Below are 18,480 nucleotides of genomic sequence, written 5' to 3' on the forward strand. Positions count from 1 at the left end.
CATAGGTGTTTAGATGCCTTATGTGACGACCATTAAAATGAGAGTTATAGTGTTACTTTCTGTCCTGGGGGATCTTTTATAATTAAGTTTCGCAACATTTGCAGAATGCTGAGATTCCATAAGGAGAATACCAAAGGCATCGTCAGAAGGAAATCTCTATTTTAAGCACTTGAGCTGTTTAGGTGAGGTGTAACAAGAAGCAATACCCACAAAATAAACCCCAACAAACAAATGAAAACAGAAAAACAGACCTTAAATAAAGAGGACAATAAGGAGGATTCCATAACTAGTACAAGGAGCTTAGAAATACGGCATGTGGTGCTGCAATTTAATCATGTAACATAAACAACATGTACAAGGAAGAACAAAACTGCACAGTCAGCATTAATTCAAGCCTTTTCCAGCTCATGTTTCATTTTGCAGCTTATCTGCTTTGTAGGTAGACAATTTGAATTGGCATGTAAAAATAAGATTTTTTTTGAGCGTGAATAGCTGCAGAGAGAAGGTTAACTTCATCAAACTTTTTATTACTGCTGGCCTTCATATAATTTCTTCTGCAAGAAGAATTCTGGGCAGCTCAAAAGAGTGAATTTCCCAGCTCTTGCATCCCAGAAAATATGGGAGCTGTTGAAAAGCAGATTTTCACTGAGTGCTTTCTTCATTTTCTTTAAAAGTAAGGCCATTCAGTCTCTCTCTAATCAGGAGTGACTGGAATTCCTCCTGCAGCCAGCAGCAACCTGACGCTCAGACAGGAAGTCAAGTGGGTGTCTGATCCAAACTTAGCTGAGGGGACAAGGCATCCCAATGCCTGGCCAGTTACCAGCTGCTTTCTGCTGACAGAAACTGTAGTGACACCCCATATTTTTTCTACTTGTCTTTAGTCTCAGTTTGTTTCAGTTTGCTACATAACTGAAATTCCTTTGCATGTTGAAGAAATGAAAAAAAAACCTTCTGATGAAGTGCTTGCTAATATTCACATTATTGCTAAAAAGAGACCTAAAATAGTCCTCTGCTGTTATTAAAAAACATGAATAATAAAGGAAAATGTTAAAGGCACAATGGTTTTATTTGTCTCCCTCCAGAGCCAGATCAACATGACTATGCAATATGCAAATAAATTTACATCTTTCAGTAATATCTGATATATCATATATAAAAATATAATCCAGAAATAAGTGTTTGTGTTGGTCGTAATGTCAGAAAGTTGTCTCTATTAGTTGCTCAGAACCTAAAGCAACAACCAATTTTTTATATGGCTGTGACAGTAAGAAGAACTTCATATTTCTCTAACATTTTCTTCAGATGATCTCAAAGTCCTTTATAAATAAATATGTTTCCTGATATCCTGGTAATATAGTTTGTTTTCTTTTTATTTACTTGTTTTAAACTTTCCTGAAGAAGGAAGAGAGAAGTAACTGTGCTCCTAATTAGACAGTCTGAAATTTTTCCCTTCATAAAACCCACACCTGAAGTGCAACCTGCAGATCCCCCATGTGCCTCTCTCTGTGCCCCAGTGGGAGGATTTTTGCAGGATTTGTGCTTATCAGCAGAGGCAATGTTACACAGGTTCTGCTCTCTTCTTTCCCTGTACTGATTTATTCACTGGCATGCTGCAGGAAGCTATTTTGAAGCATATCTGAAAAATATGTAAGGTTGTAGACAAGTAGTTTATCCCTTCAGTAATGATTACATTTGGCGCTATTGACAGTCACACCAAAGGTTCTTGCAGGCAATATAAAGCACTTCTTTCATCTTTCCAGTTAGATAAATCATTCCTGCAGAATCTCTTGTTATTTAAAAAATCCAGTTTACAATACTGTGCTTGGTCAGAGCATAGTAAACAATAAATAGCTGCAATTCCTGCCCACATATTTTTCTTCATGCTTGTCTCAATGCTGCCCTTCCCACCATTATCCCCACTGAATATTTAACTATATGATGCCTCGAGAAGCCTGGGAAAGTGAGGCAAGTTTCTTGGTAATGCAACCATTTTCCCTCCCTGGAAGACAGCTGTTGCTGAAGGGAGCTTTCCGCCTGCACATTCCCCTTTAATCTACTGCAGGCATCACATGTAGCCATGACTACAGCAGCAGCTCTCAGGAGTGAGACAGCAGCTCGCCTTGGATACCAGCGAGCCTGGGCTATGAGCCTTGTGTGCTGGGGCAGGCTCATCTTCCTGTCTCACTTGCCCCTTTTCCAAGTGCTGCTGTGTCCCGGGGTCTGGGGGCCGGTGCTGTTGGCTGGTGGTGGCTTGAGCTGGATTACCAGAGGGCAGTAAGCTCCTCATTCCTCTGCCCAGGACACACTCAGGGAGCAGGAAGATACGGTGTGTTAGGGGACGGGAGTGCCTGGCAGAGGACTGCTCATGACCAGCCCCTGCCGTGTGACTGCATCAGTGCAGCACTTCCCGGCTCCAGCAGGATTCCGCAGCCACGACCTGTGTGCATCTGGCAGTGAGGGCCCGAGCAAAAGGCGTTTGGTGCCGGGGAGGTGGTGTCTCCGTCACACACCTTGCTAGGTTTTTGCTTCTGCAGGCTCCTCCAGTGTCCTTCCCTGGAGAGCCTCCGATGCTCCCCTGATCTGACCTGTTCCAAACTGAAACACAGAGGTGCGCACACTTGGAGGTGGTCGTGCTGCCTCTAGACTAGCCTGTGTAAGTGTAACTTCAGTGTTACAAAAATCTTTATGCATGGCCAGGTCCTTCTCTCCTTCAGATTCCTTCTGTTAGTAAAGCAACTGATAGTTCCCCGGTTGGCAAGCAGTTGGTTGTACAGCACTTGGACAGTTACTAAAGGCTGCAGATGGTGTGATAAGTATAATTAATATTTCACAGCTATATATATGCATATTATTGGTGGTGGTGTTAATCAATATTAACCTGCTGTCCATTAGGGTATTATTAAAACATTAGAATGCACAACTGATTGCCTCCATCAGTACTTAAAAACGTGTTTATTCCAAGGCTTAAATAATTAAATAGTGCAGTAAATAGTCCTGTGTTCATTTATTCCAGAAGAGGTATCAGTGGACCATGTTCATTTTGGGGCTGTAATTTGCTACTGATACTTGAAAAAACTATGTATTGAAATTTCAGCCCCATTAATTTGTCTCTGCATGCAAGCTTGTGTGCATTGGTATGCTAGTAACATTTGTAAAACTGTCAAATAATATTGCATATTAAAAAAAAAAAACCCAAAACAAACATTGTCTCAAAGGAAATGCTAACTTCAAAGTACACCACATCTTTTTGGTTTCCAGTCCTGTTTTTCTCTGGGTAGTTATGTTGAATAATATATGATTTTTCATTACCAGCTATCCAGTAGGGATTACAAAATACACCACACATGTAAGTAAATGTGGCTGTTGAAAACGTGGCTATTAACTTCTCTTTTACATTTTACTTCTTAATTTTAATTTGGTAATATTTAATTTATTTAATATGAGCTACATAACAATCTATTTATGTGGGCCTTAATCTTGATTTCTTCAGCATTCAGGTTTAATGAGTCAATTCTTTATAATTTTATTGATACATAAAGTGTCTATGGAAAGGTCAACTGAACAATGCCCTTGGGATTAAAAGCAATGGAGATTCCATATAAGAAGTTAGCTGCTTAAGTATGAACTTCTGTGTATCTGGATTCATGCAGTCCAAAATTTATTAATCTTTCAGCTATATTCAATTTATATGTGCATAGTGTGTGAAAGAGAGAGATAAAGATAGCAACAGTTCACAAAGGTAACAGTTATACACACTTGCAGATGACAACACTTATGTAAGTAAATTCATCAGTCAATGCTAGTTAACAGGCAGATTTTTTATTTTATAAGTAGGTATTTTATAACTATTGTATATTTACTTTTTATATAATCAATTATTATTGCTAATCCAGTTATCACTGCCATTTTAAGCTTAAAAAGACTGCATTTAAGGGAAAATTATTCAGTGAAATTATGCAAACACTAATGATCAAATCTCTTTCTATCAAAACTTGATTTGATGTTTGCTCTTTTCCATGTCTTTCTTCTCTACCCTGAGGACAGGTCATAGCAGAAAAAGTGCTAAAAGCTTCAGTGAAAAAAAAGCTATTACTACTTCTATGCTTTCAAGTGCTTGACTTTCACAACTAAACTGTGTATCTCTAAACCTAAGTTATTATAGTGGTATTTTTAAGATTCCAAAGAGGAAAAAAGCCCAATTAAAAGACCTTGTGCTTTATGTAGTGACAGTCCTTCCCCCTATTACTCATTACCACAGGATCTGGGCTCTGTGTTTCCAGCACTGCAGCACAGAGCCATTGTAGCCCATGACCTGACAGAGCCTGCTGGGGTCCCAGGCTCTGTGCCTGCTGCTCAGGCACCTCCCAGGCTGTCTCCCAACAGGGGCTGTTGGTGTTTTCCTCCCAGCAGGGAATCTTGTCAACATTAAATCATCATAGTTATATTTTAAATGAGATTGGAAATGACAGCAGCAAGGCTGTGTTTTACACCTGTGACTAGTCTTCAGCAGGAGAAAAGCTTGTCACAGCCAATTCTGATTTCTTGATAGGAATATTCCAACTTCATCTCTTAAGAATTTAGAAATTCACACCTGTGACTTGCTTTGGCTGATACTCAGTGTTATTGTGGTCTGGTGATGTATCTGGAATTTTTTTTCCTAAAACTTTATTCACAATATGCAATTGTCTGTTGATTTGGTGACTGCCTAGGTAGTCTCTAAATCCTACCCCAGGCTGTGAAACTAACGTGCAGAATGTGTGTGTACTGGCCATATGTGTATGTGTGTGAGCAGCTGCTTGCTGTCAGGTTTGTCACAAATCCCAACACAGGTGGCATTCAAAGAAAACTGTTCTATTCAAGAATCTGCTCAGAATTTTGAAGCAACTAAGTCAACAGGACCTCTTTGCAGCAGCCTTTGCACATGCAACGTAAAAAAAAAATTGTGAGTTTAAACTCCCCTGAGTTTACTTAAAATAAGGAAATTTTGTCATAATTATGGGGAGACATCTCGGCTGCCTGTTTTGGTTCAACCAATAAATAGTTACAAAATAACAGGGAGAAGTTTTTGAAAAAAAAAAAAAAAAAAAGTGAGAGAAAATTTGTTTTGGAAAAACTGACACGTGGTTCCTAAAACACTGTATCCTCCCTGGAACTTGAGTGTTCCTGTCTGAAGACTGACATTCTTCTCTGCTCTTCACACTTGAAGAACCATTTCAGGCTGCACTTCTGGGGTTTCTGACACCATAACCACATATTCGTGGCCTTTCTTTGGACCAGGCATCCTAGAGCTCCAAAACCTGACCTGGCATGTATCATGAAATTTGATCTGAACTGACAGGGAAATTCCAGGGATGAGACATCTGGGGATCATTGCCATATCCACGGCAAATGCAAGAGATTATTCCGTGTCATTTTGCCTGACCTGATCCTGGCTTGGCCTAACTTCCATGCCCAGTCAGCTGGAGACCAAGGTTCCTCTGCAGTGCTGTGTAGGAGCCTTGCCAGCTTTGGAGGTGTTCCTGTCTAATGCCATGCTGACTCCCACTTCTGGTTTTTGGTATTTATCCACTTCAGTGGCACCACCTCCATTAACAGAATGGATGGATTTGGCCTAGAGTACCTGAGTAGTTGGTGCCCATTCCATAGCATGATTTGGATAACATTACAGCTGTATATTACCTGAAATATATAGGGGGTTGGTAATGTGGGATATTGCCCTCAGAGTACTCTAAGAAACTACAAAATCATTATTCAAGTGTTCAAGTTTCCCTGTCACCAATGTGTCTGTATCGTTTCACGCATGAAATAACACATTAAGATGTTATTAGTGGATATGACAATCTATCCTACTTTCCTCCAGGGACTAGATAATGGCTTATGGATATATTAAAAATTTTGATTTTGGCATCTATTATAGCATGATGGATGTGTGGCACACAACAATATGTTTTTCTTGCTGAGTTGCTGCAGATAAAGTGAGAAATATATCCACATAATATGTCTGTTTGGAGATCTCATCTCTGCTCTGACCATGTTCTTTGCATGTTCTTTTTTCTCTTGGCAGTGGTGGGTTTAAGTGTAAGCCATAAAACTGCTTTTTTTCTTTTCTTTTTTTTTTTTTTTCTTTTTTTTTTTTTTCTTTTTTTTTAGTAATTGCAGAGATGCTTAAAATTCTTCAGGTAAGGGAACAGATGGGAATGCACAATTAATGGGAATTAATTCTGAGACTCCAAACAGGCAAGAACAGTCTTGCAGACAAGCTATCTTATGATATATGTCCATGATGGTGTACACATTACTAGACATTATTTGGTACTGGTGCTGCTTTCCAGTGCTTCTCTCATTGTAAAAAACTAATGTACCATTTTAAAAGAAGAAAGCTAAGTCAAAGTTCTGTTTATTTGCTGTCATGTACAGACCTGACAAATTTCTCTGGATAATTTTTTTTCTTCATTCTACTCTGTGCAACATTGTCATTTTGGGCTTCCTGTTACACAAGACTGATATATGATGAATTTCTATGTTCACTGGAATACTGTGTAAATGGAAGCAAGTAAGGAACTAACAAGTAAAGATCTTCATATTAACCTGTGTCACCTGCCTTTCAGGTGGATTTTGATGATAAGACTGACTCCTTGTTCTTCAAAGATGGGCAGCGAAGAATTGACTTTGTTTTGGTGTATGAAGATGAAAGTAAAAAAATGACTCATAAGAGGAGTGGTCGTAAAAAGCAAAAGGTAAGTTATTTTTCATGTATTGGGTGTTAGAGCTGTGGGCAGAAAGGACAGTGGCAGAACAGCAATTCTTTTGCCTTTTACTGAGAGTACTCTTGGAAGCTGGGAGAGTGAAGCCCATTAAACTGAGCAGGGGACAGGGCTCGAGCCACTAGACTGCTGTGTAAATGAGCAGAGCACTGCACATTGTGTCTGTCAGTGGGTGCTTGGTGACCTCAGAGCCTCCTCTTGGGAGGCCACCCTTCAGAAGATGTGAGCAGGAAAATGCCAGTGTAAGGTTAGAGTCAGATACCAAGATCTTCACACTGGGACAATTTTCTGTACCTACCGTGATTCAGTTAGGCCTCTAATGGACTTTGGTAATAAAATCAGAGGAACCCAAAGGAGGCAGCTGACCAGTTGCCCCAGATCGCAGTTATGAACACAGCTGCTGACATTCTGCTGACTTCTGGTAACATAACTAAGTGTTTAAGGGAATTTAATTGTGTATCTGCCACCAGAATTTCTCCCTGTAAAATTCTTTCCCTTGGCACTTCAGCAGCTTCGCACTTTCTAGAGACCTTGCAAAGTTACTGACTCAAGCCAGTGACTTATTGATGCCCCTTCGCATCCACAGCTCCATAGCTCCTTAACAGTGAAGCACAATAACAGATTAACTATTATTCTTTAATCATTTCATCAGCTCCATCAGTTCCATCAGAGGACTATATTCACTATGGCACACAGGGTCACACAAACAAGCTTAGCCATGCCACTGAACTGTCTGAGAAGTAAGCATCCATGAGATTGTTCCCTTGGCATCTCCACTCCCCCACCCAGCCACATCCTCCTCTGATTTAGTAATAATCCATATTCCAGCAGCAGCCTCTCATAGAGACAGGCAGGGACAAAGGTATCACTAAAAGCAGCTCACACACAAATAATAATTTGCAGTTAGGAAAAGAAGAGTAGGAGTAAAAAAGCCTGTAGCGAAGTTGGTTAATACTCATTACAGTGTTGTTGTTGGCATTAACAAGACAGCCATAAGGAATGTTGTTAGAAGGGTTTGAGAGAGTCCTGCCGTGGGTGGATGTTGTATTACACATGATCACAGGATCAGCAATATACATTAATTGAAAGAGGTAATTAGACAAAAAGAGCTGCCCCTTTGGAAAGAATTGTTTTTATCAATTAGCATTTTACATTTATGTTTGTAATACTTGGCCATTGCCCAAATATATTAAAAATATAATGAGCATCTTTTCTAAGTAGCAATGGAAATTAAATGTGAGCAGTGGAGTAGTATTTTCAATGCAGCATGAATGCGAAGACATTAGCCAGAAACCATTGATAATTAAACGAGGAGATGGTGGGTAGGTGCTTGCATAGGAACTTTACTTTCAAAGGTCTCAGTTCTGCAAAGATCTGCAGCCACATTGACTCTGTGGTATGCTGAGGAAGAGGAAGCAATCTAACTACACGCAACAAATACAAGGACGAGACCAGGTTGGAGAAATGCCCAGAGAAAGGGAGGACTGAGCAGCTGGGGGGCAGTTTTGTGGAAGGGGCCCTGGTGGTTTTCGTGGAGAGCAAGCTGAACAAGAGCCAGCTGTGCAGCCTGGCAGCAAAGTGGCCAACAAAGCCTGTATGGACAGAAGTACAGCCAGGAGAGTGACACACAAGGCTAGGGTGACTGGGATGTGTCAGAAGGAAGCCAAAGACGGTATTTCCATGGATAAGTAGAAGCTGAAGCAACAGGGGACTGTACACATATACCTGATATCTGAGACTGAAATTAAGATCACGTTTATGGTTCACCTTGACATCCTTAGAATTCCAGGAAGGAAATTAACATTTTGACCTACCACAATTCCCAGGATGGTGTTGGGATTGATGCTGCCCGAGATACTCAGATTTCATCAGTGTTGGAATAAAACCTACTTGATAGCTTGTCTTTACTGACACTGTTGTATATTTGGTTGTAATTTGAGGCAAATGACTTCTACCCTTGTGATGAAATGCAACCAAAATAAATAGCATTGTCATTTATAAACAATTTTAAATACTGTATACATCACTATATACTGTATGCAGTATACTAAATACAGTAATTATCAATGATGAACTGAAAATGCCAGATTTTATAAGTAGTATCTTGTGTAATTTAGGGTGCTTTAACCAGGAGTAAGTTCCTTGTCCATGCTACTCTTTCTTTGACTTCCTTGACAGTTTTATAGAGCTATTATCCAGAGCTTTATTGTGCACAGGATTTGAAAACTCCAGCTTACTAAAAATAGGAGATTCAGTGAAGTCTGTTCTCATAGGGTAACATTCTCATGTCACTGGAGTCAGGAGCAAGTTTTCCACTGGTTGTGTGCAATATTACAGGTCTGTGACATCGAGAGATTTGTCACTGAGAAAAATTCTGTCTGACACACACACAGCACCCCACCCAATTGCATGATGTGGAAGTCACTTCAGAATTCGATTTGTTAGGCAACATCTGTAGATTGCTGAAGTGAAATGTTTTGTGTGCTGTAGTGGCTGGTTTTGTTTTATGATACGAATGTGGAGGAGTCCCCAAATTCTTACTGAATTTAGACAGAAGGATTTGAAAATCAAGCCACAACGTAGATATCCAATTTACTGGGTTCAGAGGAACAGGGAACAGATCCACATGTTCTTCTGCAGCAAGAGAAAACTCATATCCTGGGATTATCATTGTATTGGATTTGAATGGCTTTCTGTTCATTTTTCAAAGAATTGGATAAATGTAACTGAATGGTATAGCATTAGTTTGTAATAACAAGCAATATTCTTGGGAAAATATCTCAGAGGACAGCAGGAAATAAAACATGGATGTGATTTGGTAGAAGGAATAAAAACATGGGATTCTGAAGCTCTTGGAGATCCACAGGGCTTCTCTTATTTTCATCTGTTTCTGAAATCTGGTTTAGGGGAGGCAAAGTCAAACTAATGAAATGACAACCTCATGGAAGTTTCTAACATAATTTGTAGATCCAAAAGCCAGTAGGTAAGTTACAAATGTGCAACTCAATTCAAATTCCAAACTTTTTAAAGTTTGTATACAATTAATTTTGGAAGCCCTAGCAAAAAGGAGACTGCCAGGAGAAGATTCCAGAGACTGTACCTTGCAAGCAATTGAAATTCTTGTTCAAAGCATATCTTTCAAAACTACAGTTTATGTACCCTATTTGTCAGGATAGTTTACCATCAAATATCACCAGTCTCTTCAGGAATGCTCCGAAATACCAGTTTTATCTGTTTGGGTCCTCAAGGAGCTCACTATTGAATGTCAAAGGATCAGGGCCAGAAAGGCAAATTCAAAAAAAAAAAACTCAATGCAGAATGTCATTTTAGCCCATTTCCCCAAAAGAAAGAAACAGAAAGACTGTCAGTAATTTAAGTTGTAATGTGGGCAAAACCTTCATTTCCAGCTGTGAAGGAATCTGTGCTTCTCAGAAATAGATGGATTTTGTGTTTTTCAGATTGAATGAAACTATCACTCATGGAGAACATTACACATCTCGTTGGGATTTTTTAAATACAGTGTTACTGAGAACTTCAGCAGAGCTGGAGAATTTTGTTTTCATAAGCATTGAACAATTCTTGCCTCTGTACTTGTCAAGTTCAGATAACCAACAACAATAAAACCACAAAAAGAAAAGAACATGACCAAAAATAAGCTTGGGTAATTTTTCAAACATGAATTATACTCATCCCACTGCTTAGCATGTGTCATACCTGCAGTAAGAGAACAGCTCTTGGGTTTAGAGGTAAAAGGGTACCTCGGTGCCTTTTTATGCAGTGATTTGAGGCAGTAGAGAATGACAGGCTCTGCATGCCTGTGGTGTGCTCAGCCAACCTACTAAGGAAGTCTGATAACAAGTATGAAGGGATTTTCAGTGCTGGGAGGAGGGCAGCCACACCTGCCTTCATCTCAGCTGGATGGTTCAGTTTTGAAGCAGAAACTCACTGAAATGAAACCTCTGTTCCTGAGGCAATCACAAATGCAAAATTTACTATTTTGGAAGGAAGGATGACAATGGAATATGAAGACAGATAGAAGGAGGAGTTACTCTGCAGTTACTACATACATTTGTAGGACAGAAATGAGTCTTTCCAAACAGGGTGACTAGAAACTGTTGTTGAGGGCAGGGCTAGACTGCAGTATTACCAGTTCTGTGTGGTCATGGATCAGGTTTCAAAAAACCATGAAGCTGGCTTAAAATCAAAGGATATATCCAAAAATATGTATTTGGAGTTCTTTGAGTTTGCATTTTTTGGGGCTTCTTCTCTATATCATGTTCCGCTTCATATTTTTATGATTGTCTTCAAATGGAAGGGAAAGAAGCTTAAAAAGCAGAGCTTCTCAATCAATTAATTTTCTGATGCTGACAGCTGGGACTGGAGGATAGCTTCCAAATACCATCAAAGAAACTGTGAGGCAGCTAATATTGGTACAATGATCCTCTTCACTCCCTTCAGCTGATTTCCATAGGGGAGGATTTTGGCCCCATGTTTTCTCTTATTGACTGTGATATATCTGTTGCCTGTCAGGTAAGGCAGAGGGGGCTGCTGAAGCCCTCTTTTCTTATTAGGATTTTTCCACTGAACCCACATGGATATTGTGGTAGGGAACTTTTCTCTTTGCACAAAAGAAACTCAGCAAAGATATGAGTTGGCGTTCTTTTGTCACTGTAATCAAAGCAAGTCTTCCCTACCATTTCCAACACACAAGGGAAAAGTGCCCCTGGTCTGCTACCAATTTCCAGACCCACAATCTTGTTAATCTCCTCAACTTGGCAAGACAATCACCAGAAATTGAAAGCACCGTGGTGAAAAAGCAGCTCACAAAAGCTGATCCTTCCACATGCCTGTAATACTTGACATTTACTTACATTCTGCTTTTCTTTTCTTAAGAACTGTGTATGATTGTGCATCCTGTGGTGTCTTAGTCTATTGACTAGCCATTCAATCATCAAAACCTATGTCAGATTTAGATTAGCAGCATTACCATGATTACTTTATTATTGCAACTTGGCCTTTCAGGTAGCTGAGCAAAATGCCAGATACTAAAATAAACTTTGGATGGTCTCCACCTTCCAGCCTAATAAACTATTATATCTATAGACTGTATTCCCCAGTCAATGTAAAACCACTATAGACTCCTCTGGGTAAAATCTAGCTCCTCCATAGATCATTATATGCATAATTCAATCATTTATATAAAATAGCAAAGCCCCTAATTAGCAAATCCTCCCAGAGGCTTTGTTTCTCACTACTTGAATTCATGTATTATTAGAAACCTTAATATTGTCAACATTCCTCTAAGATTTTGAGGGCAAAATTAATTTTGGGAACTCCTTGCCATAATAAATTATTAAAGGAGTCTGATTAAAGGATTTTTAAAAATAGTATTAGATGTCTACAAATGAAATTTGCTCTGCATCTATTTTTATGCAATTTACAAAGAAAATGAAGCAGACATTTAGCCTTCTGCCTGTTTTATTTGCTGGAACAAAGCAGAACTTGGGTTGAAATATTTTCATGACTGAATAGTATTCACTTTAGAAACACCCACGTGAATATGGAAGAAGCAAAGAGGCAGGATGAAGTGGCAGAAGAGTTACTACTAGAGTGACAAACTCCTCTATGTTGTGTACTACATACATTAATGAACTGGTAAGAAAGTTGAGTTTTGATAAAACAAAAATTGCAGGGGAAATCATTATATAGTTTATTTAGAAGCCAAGGTGGCTGAAAACCTTTAGCTTTAAAGGAGAATGGAAAGCACCAACACCTTTAATGGAGATCTATGAAATATTGAAAATGCAAGAAAATATATTACTGCGAGGAAAGCACTCGATTTTGTGAATTTACATTAGAGCTGTCATTACAACAAAGATAATTAGATGTACACATCATAAATGTCTACATTGCACACACACACACACACACACACACATATATATTCATACAAAGAAAAAATATAAACATCATTATACTGTCACAAATAGCCAAGTGAATTACTGAGACATGGAGAGATCTCTCCATGGAGAGTTCTGTCAAAGTCTGGGTTTGTGGTATTAGCCTGAGAAAACCAAGGAATAAGGAGAAAAGTGTTAAGTATTGATGAGAGAACAAAAAAACCAGATTGAGATATTTGGCTCTTCTTGTGCCTAGCTCAAGTAGAAGGTGATTTTCACTGGAATAAAAAGGCAGAAAACCCGAAACAGACAAGAAAAATACTTTTTCACAAAATATTAAAATAGTCCATTGAGATCATTGCCTCATGCAGCCACAGCAGCTAAGAACTAACAAATTATAAATGGGATAGGCTGATCACATCGTTACTCAGTTCTGTAATTATTAATTTCAAGACTTGCTAGAGTTTTGGAAAAATAGCATTTTCTTGTTTGGGGACTTACAACCATCTTAAAATATTCAAGAGCTGGATGAAACTTATTTGGTTATACAACTGACCTGTTCCTGTGGAACTTCTGAAGATTTTTACCCTTTTGCTGAAGCACCTTTTTTACCCTAGAGCGGGTGAGTCTAGCCCTGAGAATCACTTTCTACATGCCTATCAAAGTTCTTAAGACTTTATCTGGAGGGTCATTCATTGACTCTGGTCCTTCACAGTAGCAACAGGTCTGGATCCTGTGCACAGATCTTAAGGCAGCTAGAATCACTATAGAGCCACATGACAAAAAACACTGGGTCCTTCTTCTTTAAGTTCCTGTGGGAACTAAAACATCTTCCTCCTGTGGGGGATGCCAAATCCTTTAAGCACATATTAATCAACAAAGAAATTGGCCAGTGGCATGAAAGGAGTCTGGGAGTAGGAAAGTAATATCCCCAAGTCACTCCAAGAACCTTGCTGCAGCCCTAGCCTAATCTGGTACAGTAATAAGGTTCTCAGTTCCCAGTTTCCCGGTGCATTAAAGCCATCTTCTTCCAGCAAACTGCTCACTCAAGCACCCCCAGCCCCAGCTGCTTACAGGTGCCCCCCACTACCCATGCTGATATTTTGACAGGCAGTCTGTAGCTCAGTGAGAGCTGGCTACCCTTGACTCACATAAACAAATAAATCATTGAGGAACTACCCAGTTGGTGCAGATAGCTTTTAAATTAGATTGCTTCACATGAAGTTTCAAAATTCCTTATAAATCACTTACGGAGTTATATGTTTTGTATTTGAGGGGAAAGGGGATGTTTCTGTGTTTCTTGGGAGGAGCTCAGCTGTATAGAGAAGCAGACTCAAGACTGGAAAGACATTTCAGGTTTTTTGTAACTCACTGTCTGCCAAGTGCTGGTAACTATGAAATGAAATTAAAATGATCCACAGATTTGATCTTCTCTGAGGAAAACTCATTGTGTCCTTCTGGGACATTAAATGCTCCTGGAATAGCACCACTGACTCTACAAGTGCTACAGCTCTCAACTTCTTCCTTTGGAGATGTAATCCGTGGACTAAAATATATTGGCATACTACAGTTTGAACTGCTGTGTGAGCACATATGATTATAGAGAAAGAAGCATAAAGTTACAGGTTTCTGGAAGGAAAGCTCTTGAGATCAAGACTTTCTAAAGGGAGTTTAACATAGTTCACTTAGTGACTAAACGCAAAAGATCACAATTTCAGGGGTAGATTTCAAAATATTCAAAATCTGAGTCACACTTACAACTCTGTAATGTACCAAAAACTGAGGATAAGCTCTCCACAACTGCATTTGAGAGCAATATTGCATATCAGACAAAAACACTCAAGACTAGGATTAATTACTAGGTGGGACTGTACATATCACCATGGTAGCTATCAAGTGGGCTATAGAGATAACATAATAATGGGTTTGAGAGGCAATTCCATTTTCCTGTACATACATATTTGTGAAATTTGGAACAGATGTTTTACGATGTTCAATATGTTTTAACAGAGAAAGAGACAAGTATATGAATCAAACCTGATAAACAATGGCTTGCACCTAGAAGCAACGAGGTCGGTGAGTGCTATTCTCTGTGTGAATGGCTGTTCTGAGAGCAGAGCTGCCCCTGTGGGATTAAGGAAACTGGATATGTGAATTCACTGTAAGATTTCTCTTCCCTCAAGAAAAATGGCCCACCTTCCTTCTGTTAGCAGTGTCTTTAGCTGTTAACACTGTTTGCCCAGAGCTTGGAAAATAGAAATTACTGTCGGTACCCTGCAGAGAGATACTTCTCATACTCTGGCTGTGTAGTACAAGTGGGAAGCCAGTGTGTGTCTGGTGCAGAATGCCCCTGCCAGAAGAGCAGTGCAGGGCTCCTGCACATCCTGCACATGACCCTGCTTCTCACAAGGCCTGGCGCTGTGCAAGTGGTTCTATCGTGTGCTTTGTGTATTTTGGGCTTTGATGTCACCGGCAGGCAGTTCAAGAGCACTGTGGTAATGCACAGCAGCTGCCAGAGCTGCTGTCTCTGGCAGGGAGGGTTAGAGCCCCTCTGAATCCCTTCTCTTTCTTCCTACCCTGCCGGGCTGCAGTGCTCCATCTGTGTCTCCCTCTCCAGGACAAACACTTCCAGTCTAATTTTGTTGTTGTTTGATAGTCTGTAGTGAGCTCTAAAGATGGTTGCTTTGCCCCTTCCTCCCAATTTAGACTCAGAATCTATGGCATCAAAGTATTTATTTGTCTGCAGTGAGGGCTCCTGCTGCATGTCCAAGAATACAGTCTGGTTCTTCACATTCATGAGAAAGTATATGCTTGTTGTCTGGAAGGCTGTTACAGACCTGGTGCTATACTTACATATTGCAGTCTTCAATAGTTCTGCTGGGATTGTGACTGAAAAACATTCAAAACTGGACATTTCCCCAGGCTAGATCAGATATCTGACCAGTGTTCCTGAGCCAATGAGCTGGATAAGGAAATTTCGTGAGGCTGACACTCACTAATGCAGGGCAGGAGTACATCTACAGATGTGTAGACAGGAGACAGGAGTGGCTGTCAGGGTTCCCAGTGCATACTGCTGCTGGTTTGGGCATTCCACTCGGAGCAATGTTCCCCATGCTGTCTTTTTCAGCACTTTCATCTGATTTCCCTTTCCCTCTCCCCATTCTCTCAAGGAAGCCTGGAATTCTTAATTCCCAGGAGCACCCGTGAGTGCCTAGCCTGCTCCATCACCCTGGGGTTGTAACTGAGCTGCTGGGGAGTCACTGGCAGCTCCAGAGCCATGCCATGCCTAGTCAAATTACAAGTAAAAAGGAGTTCTAATGACCCCATATGGGGAAAGTGTTACGCTTAAATTGCTTTGTTAAATACCTCGCAGAGATGTAAACGTTAAGCATTAAGGGAACATTTAACTGTCTTTTTTTATATACCTTTATGTGCCTACATCTGCCTGAGTGTTTCCTCATGTCAGTGCTTTTACAGAAGCCAATGATATGTTAGCTGGGACGGACAATGAATATAACTTTAAGTAGGTTATCTATGAGCTGTAAAGAGAATAAAAATTCTAGATAGTTCAAGAATTGCTAAAATGAGAAGTTCTTTGCTTGCATACTTATTTTCAATATTCTTTCATCTCAGGTTTTGGATGAGAAACTTATTTTTGTGAAAGTGCACGCACCTTGGGAAGTGCTGTGCACGTACGCCGAGGTTATGCACATCAAATTACCTCTGCAACACAATGACCTGAAAACACGAGACTCAGCTTTCAACTGGTTCAGTAGATTCTTCAGGGTGGATGAAAATATCATCAAACCTGAGCAAGAGTTTTTCACTGCCCCTTTTCAAAAGGAACATTTGTCCAACTTCTATATCCAAGACAAAGACACATTTTTCAATCCTGCAACTAGAAGCCGAATTGTAAGTCTATGGAGTATTTCTAGCATTTACTCTTAAAAAAACCCCATTCCTTTTATCAAATCACTGTAATTTCCTTCACTAAAACATCCCAAAGACTTAAAAATGTTTGGGATGCAAGAGTCCTGTGTAATTTATGAAATAGCCTGGGCAATCCAAAGGGAAAATTTTACTTATATTTGTCCTATTTCTCTTCCACCTGAATTTAAAGGAGGGATTTGAATGGTTTTTATACCCTGTGCAATTCATTTTGTCTACACTGCTTATTCTTTCCTTACTTGATTGTATGTTGAGACAGGTATAGCTGTATATGATTTCTTTCAGGTTGCAAGGATACAAATTTTTTTTTTTTAATTTCAGGTTCATTTTATCCTGTCCCGTGTGGAATATGCAACAAAAAATAATGTGAAAAAGTTTGGTATTAACAAATTACTGGACACTGGAATCTACAAAGCAGCATTTCCCCTTCATGATGTAAGTCTGGTGCTTCTAACTAAAATACAGTTTGATATAGAGGTCTGAACTATATCTAGAGTTTTGAACTATATCTACATATCCTCTATATATATAAAAGGATACAAGATATTCATTGCCTTATTCCTGGACTGGTATTATACACAGATAGAAGATCAAGACGTGGTTTTGCTAGAGATTTTCTTCCAAAGCACTGTTGGGTAAAAATGTATTTCTATAAATGAAAAGCAATATATTTCACTTGAGAGTTCTTAAACTTGTGTTCTCTGGTAGATGTATTTCAGGAAAGTACCAGAACTGAGAGATAGTTCCCGTGACACGCTGCATTATCAGTCTTAAATCAATGTTTCATTAGTATTAATTTTCCAATATTAAAATTCTTATCAACATTGTTGACAGAGATGTAGACTACAAATCTTATTTTAGGATGTGTGAAAGTCTTGCGCAGTTAGAAATAGTCCCTTGGTTCCCAAACATTGCAGCATACATACATGAGACTCAGGTTTCTACAGGAAGACTCTGCCCGGCCAGTCCAATGCCTCACAGGTGTTGTCAGAATCTTGCAGAGAAAAGCTTAACTGGTTTCAATTTCACCTTGCAATAATAACAAATCCAGCTTTTGCAGCTACGCTTCTGAAGCTTTTTAAATTATATCATTTGAATAAGAAAGTTAGACTGAAAATTGTTTTGTGTATTTATATAGATGTGTATTTATGTACATGTGGGTTTTTTTGTTTGCTCATCATAAGCAAATGAAAAATTGTAGTCTTAAAAATTAGTCTTCGGTATCTGTTCTGTTTTGGTGACTTGAAGAAAAGTCTGAGGAAGGTGGTTAAGGCTGCCACATGTTCATCCAGCAGGAGCCAGCCACATGCTTAAGTATATCTGTCAAAGGAGCTGGAGTTTTTCCTTAGTAGTTTTGTATACCAAAGCTAGTAAGAGCACAAAAAAAATCAAGGGGAAAAAATCAGATTTCAGAATATTTGACAAAGAAAAAACTCCATGTGAGGCTGTGAATGTAAAGTGAGCAAAGACTGAGGGCTGATTTTCTGTATTCTATCTATTGCATAACCACAACATCCCAACTTGTCCCCCTCAGAGCCACCATTCTGTGTCCAAGGTGTGTTCTGTCGAGGAGACATTGAGAACATGGGAGGTCAGGAATGATAACAGCTTCAGCTGCATGGACTTGGCTTAAAATATTTAGGAGGCCTCCAAGGTTTTCAAAGAAATTTTTAAGGCAGAATCAAGACAAGCCATGTTTCTTGTAAGTAATCAAAGCTTTACAGAATAGAATTAATATAATTTGTGACTAGCCATTTTTAAGGTTTCTTTTTAAAGATTTAAAACCTGCCTTGCAGGCTATTTCTCTCATGGCATGGGGAATTTGGACTCAGTATGACTAGTAATTAATGACTATCTTTTTATACAGT

General features: G+C 39.4%; 1 protein-coding gene across 1 annotated transcript in view; it reads left to right on the forward strand.

The window, feature by feature from the left end:
* The window catches only part of ANO6 (anoctamin 6), a 66,314-nt gene that overhangs the window by 27,704 nt on the left and 20,130 nt on the right, over positions 1–18,480 (forward strand). Inside the window, 4 exon segments of the mRNA XM_066319066.1 lie at positions 6,609–6,737; positions 14,675–14,740; positions 16,298–16,576; positions 16,934–17,047. Coding sequence (XP_066175163.1) covers positions 6,609–6,737; positions 14,675–14,740; positions 16,298–16,576; positions 16,934–17,047 — 588 coding nt within the window.

Source organism: Sylvia atricapilla, chromosome 5, assembly GCF_009819655.1.
Source record: "Sylvia atricapilla isolate bSylAtr1 chromosome 5, bSylAtr1.pri, whole genome shotgun sequence".
Classification (NCBI taxonomy): domain Eukaryota; kingdom Metazoa; phylum Chordata; class Aves; order Passeriformes; family Sylviidae; genus Sylvia; species Sylvia atricapilla.